The 25607-nt window shown below is 38.2% G+C and overlaps 1 protein-coding gene across 2 annotated transcripts in view; it reads left to right on the top strand.

Annotated features, from left to right (window-relative positions):
• Positions 1-25344, top strand: part of CEP55 (centrosomal protein 55) — a 36358-nt gene extending 11014 nt beyond the window's left edge. The window contains exons 4-9 of one of the 2 annotated variants that reach the window (XM_036736254.1): positions 542-610; positions 15324-15474; positions 20038-20354; positions 21243-21314; positions 22298-22423; positions 24652-25344. In XM_036736254.1, the coding sequence (XP_036592149.1) occupies positions 542-610; positions 15324-15474; positions 20038-20354; positions 21243-21314; positions 22298-22423; positions 24652-24849 (933 nt within the window). In that variant the 3' untranslated portion in view covers positions 24850-25344. The remainder of the gene's footprint in view (positions 1-541; positions 611-15323; positions 15475-20037; positions 20355-21242; positions 21315-22297; positions 22424-24651) is intronic. The other variant, XM_036736255.1, reaches the window with a different exon arrangement.
• The last annotated feature ends 263 nt before the right edge of the window (positions 25345-25607 follow it).

Raw genomic sequence — 25607 nt, 5'->3', positions numbered from 1 at the left:
AGACTAAGTTTAGACTACCAAATTCTTTATTACTAAATCTTGAAGAGCTAAAATACATTTCCATTATGAACTTTTTATTATCTAGCCTGAACACTTAACTATTATTTTATAATCTTCTATATAGCTGACAGGGTTACAAACAGACTTTTGGAATTGAAACTTAAAAAAAAAAGTAGGTACTTACTAATTTTTTGACATGACAGTTTAACATCTCTCAAAAGACGTTTAAATAGTGTGATGATTTTCTTTTGGATGAAGATCTTTAGGCTATTTATGACCTATTTACAAGGAAGTTTGTGCAGTTCTGGTGGGCTTAAGAGGAGCACATCGTACCTGAAGAATTCTGCTTCTTCCAATCTAAATGTCCAAGAAATCTTTATTTCATCTGCCCAAAACCATGCAATACTTTTAAGTCATGATAGTCCCTCAGAATATGCCAATCTGGGATATATAGGTGCCTTTAGTTTTGTGGTGGAAATCATGAGACTGTTCATAAATTTATGCTTAGTCTAAGCTGCTAATAACTTTGATTTGTTTGTAGAACATGGCTACAAGTTTCACTGAATCACCTGTGGTTAATATTCATGCAGTAGAAATACAGCTGAGAGACGTAAGTTTAATGGGCATTTTCCTTTTGATGAGTTCTTTATTTAAATGGGAGCTTTGCTACCATATGTATACTGTAATTTTAATAAGCTACTAATGAGCTAGCAGAGTTGAATTATTTAAGAGCCCCACATGCTGATATTACCCCATGTAGCCTAGAGAAGTTTAGAAAGTTTGTCTGTTGCCATTAGTGGATACCTAAAATTTCCCTCTCCTGAAAGAGACCTTCAATCACCTATAATATAATTAGTTGGTAGAATCTGTTTTTATAAGCTGTCCTCCTTTTTTGTCTTTACCTATGTAAATCAGGGCTGTCCAAAATGCAGCTCATGGGAGGGATGTGTCCTGCAGTGCAATTTATGCACCCGCCTATGAACATAGAAATTTACATAAATGCTTTAGTAAAGGAAGCCAAACTACCACAGAGCTCTCACTAAAATGGCAAATCAAAATATATTGTCTGTTGTTTCAATAAAAACCTATGGTTGGACAGCCCTGATTTAAATTATAATCTATTTTTACATGTCTCATTTTTAAGATTTATATTTCCTAGTTTGACAAAATGACTTAATCTTGTAATCTTTAGTCATAAAATGAAGAAATTATGAAGAAAGTATGTTTTGCTCTTAGTCACATGTGATTTTATTCTAGAATCAGACATGTACTGGCTATTTGCATGATAAAATTGTACTTTTACATGACTTCTTAATAAATTATACATGGATTATTAACATAATTTAAAATGAATAAACTAAAGATGCCACAGAATTTATGTTCATAGGCCATCTTTTCTTGCTTTGGTATTTAATACATGAAGGTTAATGATAGTAATGAGCTGATTATCAGGTGATCAGTTATCATTTGAACTTGAAAAAGTAACTGGCCTGAAAAAATGTGCAGATAGACTTTTAAGGTTTCTGCTTCTGACCAGTAAGTACACAAACTTTCTATGAAGTGGTTTTGCATTCTGAAAGGAGAAATGGAGTCAATTTACTCCACTGCAAAAAAGGTCACAGTGGAACAATCCAACCTTTGTCAAAGTGCCTCTTCTAGAGGTAATTGAAAAAGAAAATTGTATGTGATTGGCCTACCTTCTTTTCCAATCATGCATGTTCTCAGTACCATCTTTTACTCTACTTCTTGTATAATGACTATTATTGACAATATGCTGCAGCCTACTTTAGCCATAGAGCATTTCAAGGAAAATATTGGTGTTAAAAATGCACTTTTACAGCAGAGAACAGGTTGTGACCTTGGAAAACACAGTATGATTTTCCAGATGTAATCTAGGCTATTCTCTTCCTGTTCGTTTCTGTAGCCAACTCATTGGCCATCTTTAGCACCCAAGATATGTAGTAGAGGATTACCCATTCAACTAATCACATTTTTTATCTGTTTGTGTGAATTGCTAGCTTCTCAAATGACCATGGAGGTTCTTTAACATTATTGGGCTTTATACAATCACCATAGTATTATCTGCCATCTGGTACAACTGACAAACATTTCTAGCTATAGGGTACTCTTCCATTTATGTTTTGTGTGGAATGTCATCCATGACACTGCCAAAAGCCTTTTGGTGAGCATGTCTCCCCACTTTATGCCACATTCAATATTGATACTCAGGAGTTCTTTGTAGTTACATATATCCTGTGATCCTATGATCTTTAAGATTTTATTGAGGACTTTTGATGTCACCAGCTCCATTTCCCAATATCCGCCCCCAACCTTCTTTTGTCAGAAATATAAATGGTTAAGCACAACCGACTGATATAATTACCATATATGACAGTATATATTTGCTACTACCAAATGGCAAGTAAATCCGCCACCACCTCATCACCCCACCCCTTACCTCTCCTTACTGAGTTCTTAATTGAAAGGAAAGGGATATTTTTCATCATCTTGAGTCTGGTATAGGTAATTTTCTTTAATACAAATTCACTTGCCTTTTAGTGGTTTTTTTTTAAAAAAAATTTATATTATTGTAATTAAGTATATACTCATTCTACTGTTCATTCTGCATCAGCTCATACAGGTCTTTCAATATTCCTCTGAATTCTTCCTTGTTTAAGCATCCATGCCATTCCATTCCATTTGTACACCACAGTTTGTTGAATCATTCAGCAATCGCTGGGTAACTACTTTCTTTACAGTGTTTTGCTACCATTAAAAAAACAACACTGCTTTTAATATTTTGCTACATAAGAGACTATATACTAAGCACTGGGAATACAAATACAAAAACAAAGGTAGTCTTTGCCTTCAAAGCATTACATCCTAATAGGGAGAGACAGTGCAGAAAAGGGCAGCTAGATGGTACAGTGCTGGGCCTGGTCCAGCCTCAGACAAGTCACTTACCCTCTGTTTCAGTTTCCTCATCTGTTAAATGGGGTAGGTGCTTAATAATTGTTTATCATTTGATTGATAATAGCATCTGCCTCCTACGGTGGTTGTAAGGATCAAATTAAATAATTATTTTAAAGTGCTCAGCACAGTGCTTGCCACACAGTGCTGTATAAATGTTAGCTAGTATTAACTTTTTAAAAAATTTATTATAAAGGATTGGTGGTCAGAGATGGGTATTTTGGTTTGGAACATTACAGGGATTAGGAATAGAGCTATAGGGGAGTAGATTGAGAGTTCAGTGATTCTTCTTCATAATTCTAAACATTTTCCACAACAGCTGGGCCAATTCACAGCTCCATCAACAGTACATTTGTGTAATTCTCCTCCCATATTCCTTCCCAATGTGAGTTTCTTTTTTGATTTTTAATTATCTTTGCCAAGTCAATGGATGTGAGGAGAAACTACACAGTTGTTTTAATTTTCCTTTCTCTTATACGTAGCTTGGAGTATTTTTTTTTCCTCATGGTAGTTTGCTGCTCTTTTGAGAATTTTGTTCACATCCTTTGACCACTTATCTAGTGGGGAGTAGCTATTAGTCTAATAGATTTGCATCAATTTCCTATAGATCTTGGATATCAGATTTGTATTAGGAGAGATTTGATGCAAAGTTTTCCTACACACACCCAATAATCTCCTCTTATTTTAGTGGCATTGATTTTTGTTCCTGGAAAAGCTTTTTAATTTTATATATTAGAAATTCTCTTTTGTGTGACTCATGAACTTCTGATGTGCATGGGAGACAACTTGTGGGAGTAAATCCTATGGTTTTTTTCCTTACAGTAATGAATCAAATTTTTTTTTTTTTTTTTTTTTGTAATTAACAAACACACACACAGCAGGGTGTTATCTACACTGTTGTCAGGTGCTTATCTGACTGTTCACTAACACCATTAATTAGTTAGGCTGCAATTCTTGCCTCCATAGTCCTCTGAAAGTTCCTACATGATCTCCTTAGATGATTCCCAATGCTTTTTTTTATTATTTTGTAAGACTAGGTTAATCCATGGAAAGCCTTTGGTGTTAATAATTACCTCTCTCAAGATTCAGCTGTAACATTCTTTGAATGTTGGTAAAACCTGACTCACATAACTAATATCACCTACATGGAGGTAATTCTACAATCATTACTTATTGTGAAGGGTTGGCAACATTTTTTTCTGTCTAGAACCCCTAACCTACATAGGGTCACATAATTCTCTAGCAGGCTGGGGTAGGGTTTTTTGGTTTGTTTGTTTTGTTTTGTAGCACAAGAAATATAAAACATTTTATTCAGTCGCACTTTTAAACAAAATTCATCAATATGTAAAAAAAATAAATTATTTCTATATTATAGTCACTTAAGGGGAAAGGAAAGAAAGACATAACACATGTGGACCTCAGTTTTATCATCTGTGAAGCGAGAAGACAAAGCTAGATCACCTCTAAGGTCCCGTTTAGTCTTAATAGTTCTTTTGATCTATGAATCTAAGACAAAACAGAGATAAATCAAAGTGAGGAAAAATTGGTTTTCTACTTTTCTAGAATAATACCACCATCTTGTGGTCACTTAGTATATTGCTTTTCAAGATTTTAAATCATTATGCTCTTTGGAAGTTTATGCGTGTCATTACCTCAGTGCATCACCCACATGCTAATTAAAGTTCAGACAAAGGTTCGATTAAGTTTGACAGTCATTGGTTCTCCCCCTACCCTACCATGTGAAGGTATGTAGTAGCAATGACTCTCATGTTTCATTCCATGGAAATGAGCACAGCATACTATACTCTGACATCTGAATTGTAACTGGCACAATCCTAGTAAGGCTGTCAATGCCACAAATGCTAACCCAGGTTTAATCTCCAGGCTGAACTGACTGGCTATAGCTACACATTTAGCATAAATGCTAAATCAAGACAGTCTCCTTTGGTAACACTGCATCTGACTCCATATTATTACTGACTACCAACTGTTTGCTGGCTGTTTAGATCCAGCAAGACGTATTAATCAGGAGCTCTTAATGCTGAAGTTGTCTGAACTTAGCATTCTTAATTATCAGAAGAGGCAGAATGGCATGGTAGAAATAAGCATTGGATTTGGAGTCAGAGGACTTATGTCCAAATCATTGCCTTGCTGTAGCCTTGTTCAAATCACTTAATCTCTGTGGACGTCAGTTTTATTTTCTCTGAAATAAGGGGTATAGACTAGATGTTTACGATCTTTTAACTCTGAATCCTATGATCTTATGATAGAGCAGTTCTTGGACTATGCACAGTAGCAACTGTGGCAAGACGTTGAGCATTCAGTATAGTGCTAGTCATACATATCTTTGAATGGCTGATGCATGCCTAAAGCTGGGCTCAGAATTTCTTGAATTAAAAAAGAGCACAAAGCCAAAGAATCCACCTCAATGAGTTGTCAGAGGACATGGTAACACGCAAGATCATTCTTCATTGGGAACGCTATAAGAGTTTACATCTGTGTAGGTCAAAAGCACTCAGGATCTTATACATGAACTCTACAGTGGAATGATAGTTGGAACTAAATATTTTGATAATTAGGTATCATCTTTCTAGATGGTACCTAGTGGCAATGGTGATTGCCAAAAATATTTATTCATTGTTTTATTTATCAGCTAACCTGTTAGCAATGTGTACAGATGATTAAACGGGAGTTCAGTCATTATTTTGTATCTTTCATATGAAGCTTTTAAGTGAGCTCAGTGATATTCTAGAAAGAGCCCTTCACTGAGAATCAAGTGTCCTTGATTCTGGTCCTTACTATGACATCAACTTAGCCACACACCCTGGATCAGTCACTTAACTTTCCACTCAATTTCCTCTTCCTTCCTCTTCCTTGCACTAGATTATTAGCTCTGGTTTCCCTTCCAGTAGTTATCTCCATCCTACCTACCTTCCCAGAGATATGCTTTATGATACAAGTATTGGTACAACTTTATTTCCCACATCATTTAGCTCACTGAGGGAGTGTCCCACCTATACTCCAAACCTAATTTAGCTCTGTTGATTTTTGCAGAGATAAACATTAAATACCACCCAAAGGTATTACTTTATATATTCTTCTGGCCAAAGTTTAGTCATTCTTCAGTTATATAGCCTTTTCCTCCTTGTGCATTTGTGCATGTGCCTACATGCACATAGATATCCCTTGTTACATGGTCCTTTAACTTCTCCTTACCTTACTTAACTTGTACAGTAGTCTTCTCTATCCTTCTTCTGTTTGCTATGGCCCAGTAGATAGTGATCAATGCTTATTTCCTTTTTAAATGTCTTAAAATCAAGCTTTTCTTAAATTTTCTAGTCCTCAGCTAATTGGTAGAAATCGATTATATTTGTTATACTTACCACAGAAAACCTCATTTGTGTATGTTAGGAAATGTGGTTCCAGTCCCATTCCAGCATAAAACAACTATTCATTTATTTGATGCATTAAGATTTGCCTATGCTAAAGTCAACCAATAAGCATCTATTGAGCACCTGCTATGTAAAGCCCAAGCACTGTGCTAAGCGTTAGATAAAATAACATCCTGTTCTGATGCCTTATGATGTGAAGATGACCTTGGGCCTTGGGCCCAATGGAGCATAAATACCAGTGGTTCCCATCAAAGCTGGCAAAGCTGGAAAGGTCCATACTGATATGGGCCCAGTGATGGGCTGTTTTGCTTTTCTTCCTTGCTAAGCCCATATAATAAAAGTGATACTTAAATTAATTTGTAGATTTAGTAATATACTAGTCTAACCAATAACAATTTTATAGAATTAAATCTCATTTTTAAGAATAAAGGTCTAGAACAGGTCTGCACAGCCTGCCACCCTCGGGTGCTTACAGCCCTCAGTCCAATTGCAGCAAGCCAAAGGATTTCCTTCAGCCTGCAAAAAATATAGCCGAAAACATCCTTTGTAGGTAGAGGAAATCCTTTGGCATGTGGCAAGCTGTCTGAGGGCCGTATAGTGGCCAGTGGGCAGCAGGTTGTCTCAAGGGACAGTGAAAAAAGACAATAAGGAAGGAGCAAAGCATTACCAGATTTCAAACTATTATAGAATTATAATTATCAAAACTAGTATTGGTTAAAAATAGTAGGTCAGTGAAATAGGGAATATAAAAGAGATATCAAACGGAAGTCCAGTGACTCCTTATTTAACATGAAGTGCTGGAAAAACTGCAAAGGAGGTTAGCAGAAAATAGTTTAAACCAACATTTTATATATCACGATAAGCTCCAAATGGGTGTGATATACACACTTACGTGTGTGTACATATAGGATAAATGTGTATATGTGTATACATATTTGAGTAGATATGTGTATATGCCTGTGTTTCTGTGTGTTTCACCATTAAAAGTTAGAGAACAAAAGATGGTACCTTTTACAGTTATGGCTAGGGAGGACAGGACTCTAGTATTAATTGGCAGATCAATTCCTAGGAAGTATGGGTCAGGTCACTTCTCGGTCTGTAAGCACAGACTCTCAGCATTGTAAGTGACCCCTGTAATTATTTAGTCTAACCTACATCTGAGAAGGAAACCCCTCTGTAATGTCCCTGAAAATGTCTGGGTAGCCTCTCCCTGCAGACATCCAGTGATGGAGAGTTCACTACCATATGAGGATTTTTACTTTTCTTTTGTTCAGCTCTAATTGTTAGGAAGTTTTTCCTTATTTGGAACCTAAATCTGGCTCTGTAACTTCCCACTTTACTCTCAGTTCTGCCTTCTATGTTTAAACAAGTCCAGTCTGTCTTTTATTTGGCAACTTTTTAAATAACCAAGCATTGCTATTATGTCCACCTAAATCTTCTCCAAGCTCCCTTCATCATTCCCAAAATATGGCTGAACCAAAAATATACCAGATATAGTGTGACCAAGACAGTGCATCAGGACTCTAAGCTGCCTCCTTCTGGATATTCTGCTTTTATTGAGGCAGCCTCAGAATATTCACTTTTATGGCTGCCATGTTGCCTTGCTGACTCCCATTGAGCTTGCAGCCCAGTATGAGCTTCAGATCTTTTTCACACAAACCTTTTTTTTTTGATCACACTGCTTCTGTCCGGTTGATTTCTTAACCACAGTGTAAGTCATTATATTTGTCTCTACTGAATTTAAATTTATTAGATTGGGCCCATTATTCTAACATCTTGAATCCTTTTAGATTCCCTATCATTAAGCAAATTCAGCAAATAAAAATCCAATACTAATTATAATTAGCCAGACTTCCTAGCTTTGTGTCATCTGCAAACTTGACAAATAATTATATCTTTATTCAAGTCATTGAAAAAAAATTTGAACAGAACAGAGCTAGATGCCAGCAGCACTCCACTATTCCCTCCAACTTGATATAGATCTGATAATCACTACTTTTTGAATCTGATCATTCAACCAGTTTCAAATGCATCTAATTACTATCATCCAGTCCCTTCTCCATCTTGCCCATAAGAATCTTATGAGAGACTTTGTCAGATACTTTGCTGAAACTTAAGCCTGATTTGATTCCCCTGATAATCCTGTTAAAAAGGAAATGAGGAGTTAGTCTGTTATGACTTGTTCTCAATGAACCTACACTGACTAGTAATCACCATTTCCTTTTCTCAGTGCTCACAAACTATCCCTTTAATAATATGTTCTAGAATTTTTCCATAACCAAAGTCAAGTATGCCAGTCTATATCTTAGGGAAAAAAAACCTACCTTCAATTCTACTTCTGCTCCACCATGTTTTTATAGAAGCGACATCAGGCAGCATGATGTAGTGGCTTAGAGTCAGGAAGACCTGGGCTCAAATCTTCCCTCTAACACTTATTAGCTCTGTGACCCTGGATAGATCACTTAAGCTCTTTATGCACAGATAATGCTCTAAGGATTTATTTATTATTAGGTGAGTCATGATTTGTAGTCTGTATTCAAAGAGGAAATTCCCACATTGGGAACTCATCATGCTGGCAAAATCATAGATCCTTTTCGTTTTCTCATCTCACTGAAATCAGATCTGGAAGGGACAAAGCATTACCAGATCTCAGACTATTGTAAAGTGATAAATATCAAAACTATGTAATATTAGTTAAAAAGAAGAGTAGATCAATGAGACAAGGAAAGCAAAAAGAAACTATCGAACAGCAGTCCAGTGACTCCCTATTTAACATGAAGTGCTGGGAAAACTGCAAAATAGTTTAGCATAAAATAGGTTTAGACCAACATCTTATATCAAACTTCAATGACAACCTGGAAAGATAAAAGAAATTTTTATACAGTGACAGTCTGAGAGATATATATGGAAGGGTAGGGAGAGGGCACATTGCTCTGGCTTGATGATGTATGTGGTGAGGATTATGAATTAATTTATGTGTGCATAAGAACCTCCCATGTTTTAGTAACAGCTGACAGAGCCACCTCCGCCTTTCCAAATAGTTCTCCCTCTCTCTCAGAGTCATTTTTCATCTGTTGGTAGTACAGCCATTCTCTTCTTCAACCCCCAGTCTCTCTACCCTTTTTACAAACCAGGGCACTAGGGTGATTAGAAGGTTCACATTCTTTTCCCAGCTACTGACAGAAGAGCCTTTGGAAATTTACAATGTGTATTCTCCCTTGTCTAGGGTTTCTAAGAGTAATAGCAAATATAGATCTAAATTTTAATATGACCATGTTCTAAACAATAAGAAAAGCAGTTTATCTTTGTATAAACTTTTATTGGTGACATCAAGATCCCTACTCATTCACCTACAGATGGTTTACACATTTGTTCCATTTTACAAGATTCTACAGGAGCCTTAAAAAAGATCTCAAATCCACACACCCATATTTGTATATCCCTCTTTGTTTAGTCCACTAATGCCCTTATCGGATTCATCATACTCTGTTTCCTATAACAGTATTTGTTAAAGCTTGACTATAAATCACATGATGTAATAGAGTAAATGTCTTTATATTTTATAAGGTTCCAAAAACCTCAGAGTATCTTCAATTCCTTTTTTCCCTTCCCTTGTCTTAGGTCTAATGATTCAACTTCAGCAGCGTCTCTTAAATCTGCCTCCTCCTTTTCCATTCTCATTGTCTTAGTGTGTAGGTCTTAGCAACTGATTAGATGTAGGAAATGAGAGAGAGGAAGGAGTCACTAACCCCCAGGCTGAACTGCGATGCCAGTAACAGAAATAGAGAAGTCAGAAGGAGGAATGGGTTGGAAGGAAATATTATTTTTGGACATATTGAGTATGAGGCATCAGGAAGGAGAAATGGAGGACTGGAACTTTGGTTAAGAGGTCAGAAAAAAATAGAAATTTGGTAGTCATATAGAATTGCTATAGATGCCAAGAGCAGACAGCATTACCAAGAGATAAAGTATATAGAGGGGAAAGGACTGAGGTCAGAACTTTGGGAATAATAACAGTTCACATTTCCAAAGCACTTTAAGTTGTGCAAAGCCCAGTCCTCACAACAGCTATTAGGCATATAGAGCAAATGTGATTTTCTTCAGAGAAATTAAGTGATTTGCCTTTGAACACAAAGCTAGTAAATATCTAAGGTGGGATTTGAACTTAGGTGGGCCTGATTCTAAGTCAGTCTAGCCACTGTGTCATATGATCATTAAATGACTATATTTGGAGCATGGGAGAAAGAAGAATAGCCACCAAAGGAGGCAGGCAAAGTACCAGAAGAACAAGGAGAATGCACTATCACAGAAGTGAAGGAAGGAGACCCATCTCAAAGAGAGAGGTGATCACAGTGTCAAATATTATGGAGATGCCGACTATGAAGACAGAGAAAAGGCCATTGGATTTAGCAATAAAAAAATTATTGGTAACTCAAGAGAGCAGTTTCAATAAAACAGGTCGGGGTAGAAGCTAGATTGTCAATAGATAGCAAGGATGTGGATGCAATGAGTACAGACTACTCTTCTAGAAATTTGTTGGTGACAAGGAGAGACATAGAATGGTAACTTGGGGGAGAGCAGTGGGGAGGAGAGATATTTTAGATTTGGAGGATTTTTAGCATGTTTGCAGATAGAAGGAGGGGAAAATGTTAGTAGAGAGGGAAAGATTAACAATGTAAATACAAAAATCACAGTTGATATAAAGATCATAGACTTGGCAATGAAGAGAGACACTTTTTAGTCAGTAGCAAAGGAAGAGGGCAGGTAAAGATTTAGGTGAAGAATTAGGGTGCCATGAGTAAAGAGAAGAGAAATTGCAAGAGACACTATGGAGAGAATTGACAAATTTTTAGAAACTGATTGGATAAGTGGGGAAGAGAGGGTGAAGAAGCAAAGGTTACCTCAAGCTTTCTAATTTGAGTTTCTGGGGAGACGGTAGTACTACCAAAACAAATAGCAAAGAGTTGAGAGTTACTTTAGGGGGAAATAAGATGAATTTGGTTTTAGACATGTTGAGATTGAAATGCCAGTGGAAGAACAAGGGGGAAAGGTCTAGTAGGTAGTTGAAGATGCAAGACTCGAAATCAAAGAAGAGATTAAGGATGGATAAATAGATTTGAGAGTCATCTGCTTTAGAGATGATTGAACCCACAGGAGTGACTGAGATCACCAAAGGAAAGTGAGGAGAAAGAGAAGAGGGTCCAGGACAGAGCCCTGGTGAACACTCTTCCTTAGATGGTGGGAGATGACTGAGGAACAGGATCATTCACATTGGTAGGAGGTGAACCAGGAGAGATCAGTGACCTTGAAGCCCAAACAGGAGAGAGTATCCAGGAAGAGAAGGAAATCTACAGTATTGAGAGCTTCATTAAGATCAAGGAGGATGAGGACTGAGAAAAGACCACAGGATTTACCTCTCTGGCAGCCTCTGAGAGAATAGGCCCAGCAGAGTGGTAGATGTGGAAGCCAGTTTACAAGGTGAAAAAGAGGCAGTGAGGTTCTGGCCATTTAGTAGTGGAAGATTGGAGTGAACTACTGCCTGAAAGGGCACTTACCACGTCCCACACACTATGCTAAGCACTGGGGATACAGATACAAAAGTGAGACATTCCTCAAGAAACTTACCATCTGAAAAGGGGGAAGGCGTTTTTGATTTGAAAAATCACAGGGATGATAAGTGGAGCCATAGAGGAGTTGATTGAAATACTTTCTAATGGATCACAGAATTATTGATACAGAGCTGGAGGGACCTTGGATGCTATCTATCTCTCTGTCTCAACACCCTAATTTTGCAAGTCTGGAACCTGAGGCCCAGAAAGGTCAAGTGACTTGTCTGAGGTCACACAGGTAGTGAGTGATAGAGGCAGGATTTGAGCGCGATTTCTGATTTCATTTCCAAGGTTCTTCTCCCCTATACCATGTTGCTTCTCTTGAGCAATGTAAGCAGTGATTTAACTATGACTCTAGAGGTGAAGGATGGCTAGGTGACACAGTGGATAGAACACTTGGCCTGAAATCAAGAAGATCTGAGTTCAACTTTGACCTCAGACACTTACCAGTCATGCGACCCTGGGCAAGTCATTAAACCCTGTCTGCCTCAGGTCCTCATCTGTAAAATGAGCTGGAGAAGGAAATGGCAAACTACTGCAGTATCTTTGCCAAGAAAACTCCAAATGGAGCCATGAGGAGTCGGACACAACTGAAATGACGAAGCAACAACAACTAGAGGTGGAAAACGGGAGGGAGACTAGAAAGCAAGTGGCAAGAAGATGACCAGGGTTCAACGTGAAGCACAGGCACAGCTGTCTGTGTGTGGGAAGCCGTGTTCCAGTGAAAACATGACTACAAATTGTCAGAAGATCTTGAGATGAGTAGGCAGGAAGAAAGAATGCAGTGTCTTCAGGAAAAACAAAACAAAAAAAAACTGTTTCATGAGGACCCCAAGCTGGAAAGAGTATGAGAGGATGTATGGGATAAAGGAGAATTTGTTTATTATTTTTAGTTTTTAACATTCACTTCCATAAGATGATGAGTTCCAAATTTTCTCCCCATCTCTTTCTTCCCCGTACTCCAAGACAGTGTGTAATATGTAAAGAAGAATTAGAACCAATGGGAGAAACCAGGAGAAAAAAAGAAACAAAAGAGAGAGAGAGAGCAAATATTATGCTTTAGTCTGCACTCAGACGCCATAGTTCTTTTTCTGGATGTGGATAGCATTTTCCATCATGAGTCTTTTGGAGTTGTCTTAGATCCTTGCACTGCTGAGAAGAGATAAGTCTATCAAAGTTAGTCATCATACATTGTGGCTGTTACTGTGTACAATATTCTCCTGGTTCTGCGCACTTCCCTCAGCATCAGTTCATATAAGTCTTTCCAGGTTTTTCTGAAGTCTGCTTGCTCATCATTTCTTATAGCCCAATAGTATTCCATTACATTCATATAGCACAACTTGTTCAGCCATTCCCCAAATGACGGGCATCCCCTCAATTTCTAGTTCTTTGCCACCACAAAAGAGCTGCTTTTATAAATATTTTTGTACATGTGGGTCCTTTTCCCATTTGTATGATCTTTTTGTGATAACAGACCTAGAAGTATGGCTGGGTCAAAGGGTATGCACATTTTTATAGCCCTTTGAACATAGTTCCAAATTGCTCTTTAGAATGGTTGGATCAGTTCACAACTCCACCAACAATGCTTTAGTATTCCAATTTTCCCACATCTTCTCCAGCATTTATCATTTTCCTGTTCTGTCATGTTAGCCAATCTGATAGATGTGATGTGGTACTTCGGAGATGTTTTGATTTGCAGCATTTTTTTCATATGACTATAGATAGCTTTAATTTTTTCATCTGAAAACTGCCTGTTCATATCCTTTGACCATTTATCAGTGGGGGCATGACTTATATTCTTACAAATCTGACTTAGTTCTCTGTGTATTTTAGAAATGAGGCCTTTATCAGAGACACTGGTTGTAAAAATTCTTTCCCAGTATAAAGGAGAATTTTTAAACCCTTCCAGATTTACAAAGGGAAAGGAAGGACAGAAAAGGCTAGCATCGGGGCCTGGGTCAGGCTGAACCACACAGAAATGAGAATGTGGGCAGGGATAGTGAATAAAGGGATTTTTCAACAGTGACTATGAATCACAGGGTGTTATGTACCTATTTGGATTCATACTAATTTCAGACATCTTCAAGCTCCAAGTCCACTGGGGTGTCTTCTCTCTCCACACCTAGCATTTTCCCCACGCTGACCTTCCACCTCATCTTCCTCTCACCCCTGCCCCGCCATGAAAGGAGCTAAAAACAGTGCAGTTCAGATATAACATCTGCTGGACTCTACCTATTGTTCATTTAATACTGATAACGCTGCCTGGGAGAGCACGGGGACCCAGAGCCAGAAAGGTTCAGTGGGAAATCACTTACCCTGTCCCCTCACAGGGTGAACCCAGAAGGTCCTGTATGGGCTCCATGACACACTCTGAACCTGACCATGATACGCTCCCAACCACTTAGAGTTTTTTGGAGGGCCAAGTGCCAGATCTTCATGATTTTGTAGGATCATCTTACCAGCACCTTCTCTGCTATAGTAGAGTAGAATAGTTGGTTTTTAATCAGTAAATTGTTACTAAGGGAACTATAATGCTAATGCATGCCTCACATTATCTTAATATAGTTAGCCCTTTTTTACCTGCACATGGTTTATTCAGTTGTAGTAATTTATGCAATTTTTCCTGGTAAATTGTCATTTCTGGTCTACTTCAAATTACTTGACACATTTTTGAGCCACCTTACCTAGCAGTCACTTGGTGTTTCCTCAGTAAATGCAATCATATTTTAATATTAGCAAAGCAAAATGAAATTATTTTGTTAAAACTTTACAAAAAGGCTCTTACATGTAGTGAATTTGCTAGTATTTTGAGTTATAGTGCTGTTCTCCTTGGACTTGAACAATGTGGACATAAATGTATCATAATTCATTTCTTTTATGGAAATAATAGTCTTTGTCTCCCTTCCTATTTGACCATATAGCCTTCACACTTGCTAGTTTGTACAGTGACTAATAAATTTCGGTTACTTATGCAAGCTCAAGGTCCAAGCTATAAACCAAAATTTGTCACAGTTGTTGACATTTTTAATTTGAGACACTCTTTTTTTAGTATAGCAACCACAGGCATGTGGAAATGTGCCTAAGTAGATGTGGTTTTCTATTCTGAAGCTGAATATTTTTAGAAATCACCTCCATGCCACATGGGTGAAACAGGAGGCAAAGCAGTTGGGGGAGCAAGCACTTAGAAGGTTTACAAAGCACTTTAAATAGGATTTCTTACTTGATTGATCAAATTAAGTTCTCTTCTATGCCAAGGACTTTTCTTCTGGTTTTTGAAAATAATGTCTGGGCCCCTTTGTTTTTGACTTTTTCTGTTTCATTTGTTTATTTTGTTTTTCATCTTCACTCGAAGGCTCTGGAGAAGAATCAGCAGTGGCTCATATATGATCAGCAGCGAGAGGCCTATGTGAGGGGACTTAGGACAAAAATCTATGAATTGGAACAGCAGTCGGAAGCAGCTGCTCATTCACTGCAACAGCAATCAGAAAGAAGTGACTCAGAAGGTCGGGCTGATACGAAAGATCTCTTTTAGAATAAGTTCCCCCAAATCATTTGTCAAATCGAATGTATTGTTGTATGTTAAAACTAAGCAACTAGGGACAGTTTACCAACCCCCACATTAGTAATTCCAGCTCAACCTAATCCTTTAAATTTCCTAAATATTAACTTGAAAAGAAAGGCATGGAGCAAAGGTTTAGTCATTGCAACTTTGGATTAACAATAGCTGACATGTTTGCAAAGTGCTTGCTATATTTACACAGATTATTTCATTTGAGCCTCAGAACAACCCTGTGAAGTACACAGTACAGAGCACTTCCATTATAGAGATAAGGAAACTGAGACTCATAGAAAGGTTAATTAGCTTTCCCCTGGTCACATGGCTAGTGTCAGAGGCAGAATTTGAACCTAGGTTTTTCTGAGGCCAAGGCTTGTCACTCTCTTTCCACTACCAGATCACCTCTCAGCATTCCTCCAGTCTTTCTACCAATCTGTCATTATTCCTTCAGAATTCCCTTTTGGAAGCTTTCTCTGATTCCCCACTTAGATGTTCTGAGTATTTTTTGTAAGAGAGTAAGCTTAGTGGTGTGATAATTGAAGGAGGAAGCAAATGAGGAAGCCATATTTTGACCAGATAATTATTTGCTTTTACTTATAAATATTAAGAGTTATTGTTCTTTCTCTCATTTCTTGGCGCCTGAGACCTCATCCTTGGGGGAGCGGAGCGGGGGGGGGGGTGCAGTTTGTGTCCAGTGGTCATTATTGGTTTGACTTAGTACTAAAGAAACAGTTTAATTAACTGCTCATGAATTGTAGACTACTTTTCTACAATTGGAAGTGAGGGACTGGGAAAAGCAAGGAGTCATTTTGATCCCATGTGAAGATCCTTAGACCTATAACCCAGGGGAAAGCCTAGGGAGGGACCCTTCCTCCTCTGCCAAAGAACACTCAGGCACTCAGGTGTTTTGAGAGTCTCTGGCTGACAGGTGCTTCCAGGGGTTGAGAAGTGGGGTGACACACCGGCTCTACTTGGCTCCAGTGATATAGTCCTCCCTCCTTTCACAAAGAGTTGCCCTACATGATACAAGGTTTAAGATGACACCAGGTAACCCTGGTGTGTCAAGCTCCTGACAGGAAGCTGGCAAGATAAAAGGAAATGGAACAATGACTAATTCCTGCTTCCAGCTCAGAAAGCAGCTTGGGCTGAGGGAGAGCTGGCCTGCGCTACTAGAGAAGAGTCAAAGATGACTTTCCCCATTCCCATGTCTGACGTCATGTGAGTATTCACATAGGGAGAAAGCTTAGTGTTGTGGTAGAGAGGGGGGGTGCAGTGAAGAGGAACAGCCTCCTCCCCTCCATGCCCACGTGGATTAAGCTCTCACTGTGTGCTGGGTGTTGGGCATACAAAGAAAAACTAAAGTCTGCCCTTGAATTCTAAGAATGTGCAGTTAGAGCTAACAGGGACCTTGGAGGTCAGCAAGGCCAGTCCTTTCATTTTACAGATGAGGAAATTGAGGCCGGAAGAGGTCAGGTGACTTGCCCAGGAGCACCGAATAAACATCAGATGAGATTCAAACTCAGGTCTTCTGACTCTAAGTCTAGCACTTTATCTACTACACCACACTTCTACCTTTGGAGCTCCCAGAGGGGAGCGACACGAATACCCACGCTATCCGCTGCCTGTATGGTTTGTACAATAACTTCAGAAGGCTCCATAAAGATGGGACAAAAACTGTCCTAAACATACCAAACGGAAGATGGGCAAGGGTGTTTTACACTGTGTGTGGAGGGCTGGCCTATTGGACCTTGGCAAGAATTAGACATTAACCTTCCACTAACAAGGCTATTTCCAGTTAGATGCACAAAGTAGATCTAATCATTAAATTGTTGTTCAGCAGTCCCCACCCAACATTCAAACCAGACAGGAGCATTTGGTCATTAATTGAGGAGAGCTTTGGTATTTGTACGTTATATAGTTTCTATTCCAAATCCACGTTGGAAACAAAATTGATAGGATTGAAAGAGGTAAAAAGATTCTAGATGCAGTCTAGATGTAAGCTACTTCTTGTATTCCATTAAAATGAGAATGATAAAAATTGTTAGAGAAGGTAATGCCAGATGAACTATGCATTTGGGAACTAATGCCTTTTGAATTGAAATATACCTTACCATCACCAAAAAAATCCATTTACTATTATAAGATCTTAGATATAGAGTTGGAAGGGAGGACTTTAGAAGCGATCAAGTCCATCCCCCTCATTTTACAGATGAGGAAACAGGCCAAGGAAGGTTAAAGTGACTTGCCCCACGTTACACAGACAGTAAGAGGTAGAGACGCGCTTTGAACCTAGGGGCACTTCTTGAAGGGTCAATGTAAAGATAAGTTAACTCATCCGACAGGTCAGTACTATACTACTGGAAGTGTCAGTTTCTGGGTTCATTAAAGTAATGATTTTGCCCAACATGGACCTCTACAAATAAGAGAGATTAATTAGCTTAACTGCACATGTTGATTCCATTTTAATGAAATATGTTGCCCTGCCATTAGGAATCAGTTCATTATAAACCTTAGAAAGTGCCATGTGCTAAATACTTTTTGCTTTAATGGCACTATGAATTGGAAGTTAACATTGCATCTAATAAGTTCACAATGCCTCAGCACCATTTTTAATAGATTTTTTTCCCAAGTGCATGTCAAGACAATTTTTTTGCATTCATTTTTACAAGATTTTGAGTTCCAAATTTTTCTCCCTCCCTTCCCTCTTGTCTTCCTAAAATGGTAGGCAATTTAATATAGGTAATACACATTAGCACCATTTTTGAATCATGCATTGTTTGTGCTTTTGGAATATGAAGTCTCCATTCAGCAGCCATGGCAGAGACATGAAAATACAGTTTGTTTTAGTACGCTTGTTTATGCATTTTGGTAACCCTAGAGATAGAGAATGGAAAATCATCATAAAAGTATTTGATTTTTGTTCTTTATAAACATGTACATCCTCTCTAACCAAAACCTAGCTCTTCACTCCTGCAGAGTCACAGGGCCCTCAAGAGATGATCTAGTATACTAGTCTCTCTCTGCCTTTCACTTCCAGTAAATTTATTGACTTGGGCTTCAAATCTTTACCAAAAAAACCATTATTTTCTTCACTAATTAGAATTGGAGCAGTTTGACTTAGGCTAGAGGGAAACTCCCATGTTAAATTTTAATTCTAGACTGCATCTAGAATCTTCTGGTCTTCTCAGGTTTTACCCCCCCTATATTTCCATTTTTGCACATGAATTTTTTAAAAACTATCATAATAGTAATTTTTCATAGGCCTCCCAATAGAATCATAGGACTTGAGAACCAGAAAGGACCTCAGCCATCTAGTGTAGTGTTCTATCTCTGACCTTGATATGGAGCCATGGAAAAGTCATTCATTGTCATTATCTGTAAAATAGGAAGAATAAACTCTACACTATGTATTTGTGACTACAGAGTTTATGAGGAAAGCACTTTGTAAACCTTAAATCACTATATAAAAGAATTATATTATTTTCTGTAATTAAGACAGAGCATCTTTTTTGTAAAAATGTACCAAATAGGTTACTTCTTAACAGAGTTCTTAAAGCAAAGGCTAGATGACCATTTTGTTATTGTTCAGTCTTTTTTTTCAGTCACGTCCAACTCTTTATGAATCTATTTGAGCTTTTCTTGGCAAAGATACTGTAGTGGTTTGCCATTTCCTTCTCCAGCTCATTTGAAAAAACTAAGGCAAACAGAGTTAAGTGACTTGCCCAGGGTCACAGCTAGTCTGAGGCCAGATTTGAACTCAGGAATATGAGTCTTCTTGACTTCAGGTCTGGTGCTCTATCCACTGTGCCCTCTGAGATGACTGTTTACTGGATATGTTATAAAGGGGACTCATGATTGGGTACAGGTTGAAATAGAAAACCTCTGAGGTGCCTTCCAACTCTAAAATTCTATGAATTCAAGGAAATCTGCTCCTACAGAAGTAGTGAAGTATGTAAATGGGTCTTTTAAGTTTTTCTATGGTCATTATTCACATATACTCACAAGAGATGTAGAATACAGAAATTCCTGATGAAATTAACTGTAAATAAATAACCTAGAAAAAATAAATCTCAACAGAACAAAATACAATGTTAATAGCCCAAACAAGGCAGAAAGCCCTTACTTAAATAAAGCATTAATCTTATTCAAATTGGCAGAAAAACTGATGACCACAAGCTTATTTTACAATTTTCAGATTTCAGATGGAATTACTTAACATGGAGATGGCAGTACAGAGAGTGTCTAAAGGGAAATCCTCTCTTTAAATGATGTGGCCCTGTCATACTTGGATCTAATCCTAAAGGAACATAATATTTTAAATAAAAGTTTGCTATCTTTTCAAGTGTGATTTTAATTCCTTATAGGGTCTGAGCACTTATGGAAATAAGCGCCATAGTTATAACAGAAGTCAGTGGGAAAATGTGGTTTGTAGCCATTTGCTTTCCAGCCAACATTTGGGGACCAAATTTCTTGGCTAAAATGAGGTATTCCTTACTGTCCCTTCTATTAGTCTGTCTTCAAGAAGAGAAGCAAAAATACCACAGCCATCTCTTGATGAGGAATATCGAAAAGGACCTGGAGGCCGAACGACAAACTGTAACCCGACTGAGTTTTGAACTTAATGAATTCCGAAGGAAATATGAAGAAACCAAGAAAGAAAATTTAGATTTAAGTAACCTGTTGTCTTCTCTAAGAAAGGCTGATGTAAAATATATGGAAGATAACAAATACAAAACGGAGAAAATACAGAAGCTAAAGAAAGAGAATGAAATTGTCAGAGAGAAACTCGAAGAAGAAAAGAAAAGGTCTGAGGATCTGTTATCTCAGGTGAGCCCGCTACCAGTTAGATTCCACGACCTTCACAGTGTTTGTGTCTGACTAGCCTTTGTTGGGCTTTGTTATTTCCAGACCGTGCTAGATCACTTAGAGTTAAGGTGGCTTGCTTTGGTGTTTGTGAGTGGGACATACTTCTCAGTACTATCTTACTTGCAATAGAGATTCACTAAGAATGCAAAACAACCTTTTAAAAAACCTTCAGAAGAGATGAATGGGAAGGTGAGTAGCTCTTCAGGGTCTTAGCACAACCAGTCCTTTCTGTTTGGGGATGACAGTAGTGGTGGCATTTGAAAGATCTCTGTAATTGCAGGCAAGCGAGGCTAGCCTCTCCAACTGTCTACTTTCTTCCAGTCAGCACTCTTCAAGAAGTATTGGCAAAGGTTAGGCCCTCTAGTAAAAGAAAGGGGGAGAGGGAGAGAAGCTGAACAGGACCTCAGGGGCCATCTGGTCCACATTTTACCGATGAGGAAAGTGAAACCCAGGAAAGTTAAGGGACTTGCCCAAGGTCACCCAGGGCAAGCGCATCAAGGTAGGATTTGAACTCAGGTCCTCTCTGGATTCAGCCTTCTTTCCCCTTGTAAATGCAGCCTCCTGTTGGTGGTAAGTAGTAGTAGTGGCTGCTACAGAATTCAAGAAGCTATTCATCAGCTTCCTGTTCTGTGACCCATCTCCTCAGTCCTCCTCATTCACTGCCCCATCCTCATCCCCAAATTATAGTCAGAAGAGCAAATTAGAATGGCTGCTTCCTTTGGCTACATCCACACGACTCTCCAGAGACAAGCCGATGAGTGCCCCTTGGCTTGAGCGTGAATTCAGACACCGACTCCTAGAGGTGATGACAGATTCTGTTATGATGTAGCTCTTCTCTCTCTGCGGTAGGTCCAGTTTCTCTCCACATCTCTGCTAAAGCAACAGGAGGAACACACAAGGGTGGCTTTATTGGAACAACAGGTATTCCTTGTAGATTCTTTTTAACATGAATCTATCACTGAAGATCAGAGGTTTTCTTATTTTTACAATATCATGTGGACAACTGCTACAAAATTCATGAGAAATTTTTTTTTAATTTTTAAGTAGACCATACCAATTATACACCTCTGGGGCTAGCTTGAGAGAGGGCCCAGGTATCTGTTGAAAAGAGATGTGCTTTAGTAAATTCTGTTAAGCAGTGATCCATAGGAGTAGATGGGGATTTCAGCTCCATCTGCTTCATCAATTCCCGTCTTGGGAAATTTCCCTAATGGAGCTGCCTTGGAATGGCAAAGAGAAGTAAAGGTTTCTACGAATTTTAAAAGCCATCTAGTGGGGCAAATATTCCCAGTGTTCAATTCCTTATTAATTCCAAATCAGGGATAACCCTATAGGAAAAAATACATGACTGTTAAGAGTGTGGTTTTTCCTTCTCTTGAAGTTTGAGATGGAGGAAAAAAAGGAACCAAATTCCGCAAAAACCAACTACAAACATTTTTCCTAACATTGCTACACATAGCACAGGGCCTGGTACATAATAAACACTTAATAGAGACTTACTGATTTGACCTGACCATCCAGCCTTTCTCAAATGACAAGCCCTGACAACACCTACATGCCTATCTGGTCACTTGGATTTTGCAGGCCTAAATAAAGAAAATTTTTTAAAAAAGAGCAGCTAGGGAGACAATCACTTTGGGACAGTTTGGACAGAGTGAGTGTATTTTTTTTCTCCTCATCCCTACCTCAAGCAATCAGTCATCTTCCTCCTTGGATTTTCCATAGCCTTCACTAATTGGAATTTAAGTTTTCAGGTTACTCTGAACTAAACAGATTTTTTTATTTATAAATAATAAATGCTTATTGTTTATCAATTGTGTAGATATGCAGCAAGGAAAACTATACTGTAATTATTGCTTAAATCATATTTGTAACTGTAATTATTTGTCTTTGGGGTTTACCAGATCCAAGCTTGTACTATAGATTTTGAAAATGAAAAATTTGACCGTCAGAACATGCAGCATCAGTTGCATAGAGTTCTTAAGGAGCTAAGAAGAACAAGGGAACAAATAAAACTGTTGGAACCTATGGTGAGTCTTGAATACTTAAAATTAGTGTTTTATTTTGAACTGTAATCTAACCCTGTTGGGGTATATTTGTGTATGTGCTGGGTAAGGGGCAGGGAAGGACGGATCCATGCAGGTAAGAGCATGAGCCCAGAGCCCACACTTCTATGCACACAGCTGCCTTTTGTTCTATAACTTGAGATGTGTTAATCTAGAGAAATGCCTTCTTCTCTTCCTGTATAGAAAGTGAACAGATTGCCAATATCTAGGACACATGACAGAGCCCCTTCCCAGACTTCCCAGCACAGGAAGAACCACTTATAGGAGAGAGATTTCAAGCTTCCTGTTAGAAACATAGAATGCCTTTTCCTATTGGAACAGTGACATGCTGATTGGCTGTAGTTGAAATAGTACTGTTATTCTGATAGCTACATTGTGAGTTCAGCAGATTTTCATGGACTAGACTAGAAACTAGGCACCATTTTATCATGTGTTTTTATGGGGAAATGTTTTGCAAGTCCCGACAACCCACTTACAGACTTTTGGAGCTCAATCTGTTTATAAGTTGGAGATGATCTGTATGGCATTTTACCTTGAAAAAGACCTGAAGTTTGCATATAGAAATGGGAGTCAGAGGAGTTGCAGCTTCTGAGTTATTGTGAAATAGTGCAGTTTTCTGCATTCTCGCTATTTCTCCAGGATAAAACAGAGCATGAACAAACTCAAAGTTCACTTTATGCTCAAATTGTTCCCTAATGTATCAGTCACTTGGGAACAGATTCACATTTTCAGAACAAGTGCTATAGCAGAGTTGACTGTTTTTATTGGAGATGTTTCGTGATTGAGTGTTGGACTTGAAGTCAGAGAGACCTGGGCTTAAATCCATTGATCAGGTCTTTGACCTCGGGCAAGTCACTTGCCACTTTAGAGCTTAGTTTGCTCAGTTCCAAAATGAGGAGATTGGATAAAATGAGCAAAGGTCCCATTCTATGTCCAGATCTAATATCCTTCCCAGAGAGGGAAAATTACTTGCCCAAAGTCAGCTAGTAGGTGGTACAACCAGGGTGTTGATTTCATTTGTTCAGCACACATGTACAGAACATTGTCCTAGATGGTGAGAACTCAAAAAAATTGAATCTAGATAGTCTTAACCTTTTTTTGAATGAGACGTTGTATGGTATCTTCATAATATGAAGACTACAGCCCGCAGCCATGGCAGATTGTTTTGGTGTTCCCATTTATGCATTTTGGTGGTAGGTAGGAAATAGGGAATCATAATCTAGATCAGGGCTGTCCAAAATGCAGTGCTGCGATTTATTTGGCCCACCTACAAGCATAGAAATTTACATAAATGCTTTAGTAAACAAAGCTGAGCTACCGCAGAGCTCTCACTAAAATGGCAAATCAAAATATATTGTCTATTGTTTCAATAAAAACCTAAGGTTGGACCGCCCTGATCTAGATCACTAAAAGCACTTCGGTTTTTCCCTTGTTGTAACCTTGTAAATTTTCTACAGCCAAAATGTAGACTTTGAGTCTTGCAGAATCATAAGGCCTTGCGAGAATACCTAGTCTCTCTGCCTTTCCCACTTTCTCAGTGCTCTTCCCTTCTACCCCAGCATCTAGTACAGCACTGATTTTAACATTTTATTTTTTAAATGAAATAGATTGTTTTTCTGTGCATGACCAGGTGCTTTCTGAAATTCAAGAATGTCTCTGGTCATCTGCCAGCCATTCTCCGTACATCTCTTTGTATCTGCCCCATCCATCATCTTCACAGTGTCTTAAACATTGGTTTAGAGTTTTAAGGCTTATAGAGTCCTCAGAGGAAATCATAAAAGGACAGAGCTTTAGTTTTACAAGTGCTCTGTGCACACCCAATGTAAACTTCTCTTATAAATGTACCCATTGATTTTCATTCTGTATTCTTTTGTTGGATCTGTTCCTCCTCTTTTCACAAACTAATTAGCTTTGCAAATTAGCACTGGTCTACAGACCCTGGTAGGGGGGGAATTTTTTTTTATAGCTAAGAATTTTAATTAAAATGAAAACGAATTCCAACACCAGTCCTTATTGGGTGATTGGTGCTCCCCTGCTACCAGAGAATCCTCACTATGGTGCTGTGAAGGGGAGGGGGTAGAGGTTCACAAGAAAATCCATCTGCAAGAATAAGGGTTTTTACTGACAGCTGTGAGCCCACCTACCATTGTATCTTTATGCAATGTAGTTTCAGATGAAAATCTCTTTTTCAGAAACAAGTCCAGGAGCATGTCCACATAGAGCGATCTGACCTTTTCTCAGGAGAACACGAGGAAAAGTTAAAAACTGATTCACCAAAGTGCTCTAATCTGTTGGATGAGAGCTTCTTAGAGTGTCCCAAATGTAAAGCACACTACCCAACGAGTCAACACAGAGAATTATTAGCTCATATTGATTTCTGTGAAAACTAGCAAGGTAATATTTGTATTTATGCATCAAAGACCCAATACTGTATCTTACGTTAGCTTATGGACATTTTGAATTCACATTTCATTTACAATTGTAGAAGACGCTGCCTGCCTTTCAGATTCCAACTGGAACAAGCTAATCGGGTTACTTTCTATTCTCCATTGCGGTGATATTTTCCAGGGTTCATGCATCATCTAGGCATGTTAAAAATAATAGATTTTTCTGAATATGTATATTGAGACTACTGACATTTTGTACTATAAAATATTCTTTTGGGAAATGGAAATGCATAAAGAGTTCAAAGTATTTTTAGTGCTCTCACACCAAATATTTGATGTTCAATGGTGCAATAAAATAAACACTGGCAAAAACTTTTGTAGAAAATCAGCAACAATCATAGAGGAATGTTTTATCTTTTGGTCCAAGCTCTTACACACACACACACACACACACACACACATACATATATATATATATATGTCCTTTAAAAAAAACCGCAGTAGCATTTTTCATTATTTTCACTTGACATCATAGCGTCGCATTGGAAAAGTCTAAATTGACGTGTTTGTGCTGCTTGTTGATGTGCCTTCTATGTCAGCCATGTTCAGAGTGGAAACCAGAGATTGCCTGTGCAGACTAAAGTAACCAATAAGCACTTAGCTGCACGTGATGGCTACTTTCATATTGACCAGAAAGGTATTTCTTCAGACTTTCCATAGCATATGTTGGTCCACTGAAAAATTAAAATTAATTCTACTAA

This window comes from Trichosurus vulpecula, chromosome 8, assembly GCF_011100635.1.
Source record: "Trichosurus vulpecula isolate mTriVul1 chromosome 8, mTriVul1.pri, whole genome shotgun sequence".
In the NCBI taxonomy this organism is placed as follows: domain Eukaryota; kingdom Metazoa; phylum Chordata; class Mammalia; order Diprotodontia; family Phalangeridae; genus Trichosurus; species Trichosurus vulpecula.
Note: the sequence above shows the minus strand (reverse complement) of the source record. Positions and strands in the feature narration are given on the sequence as shown.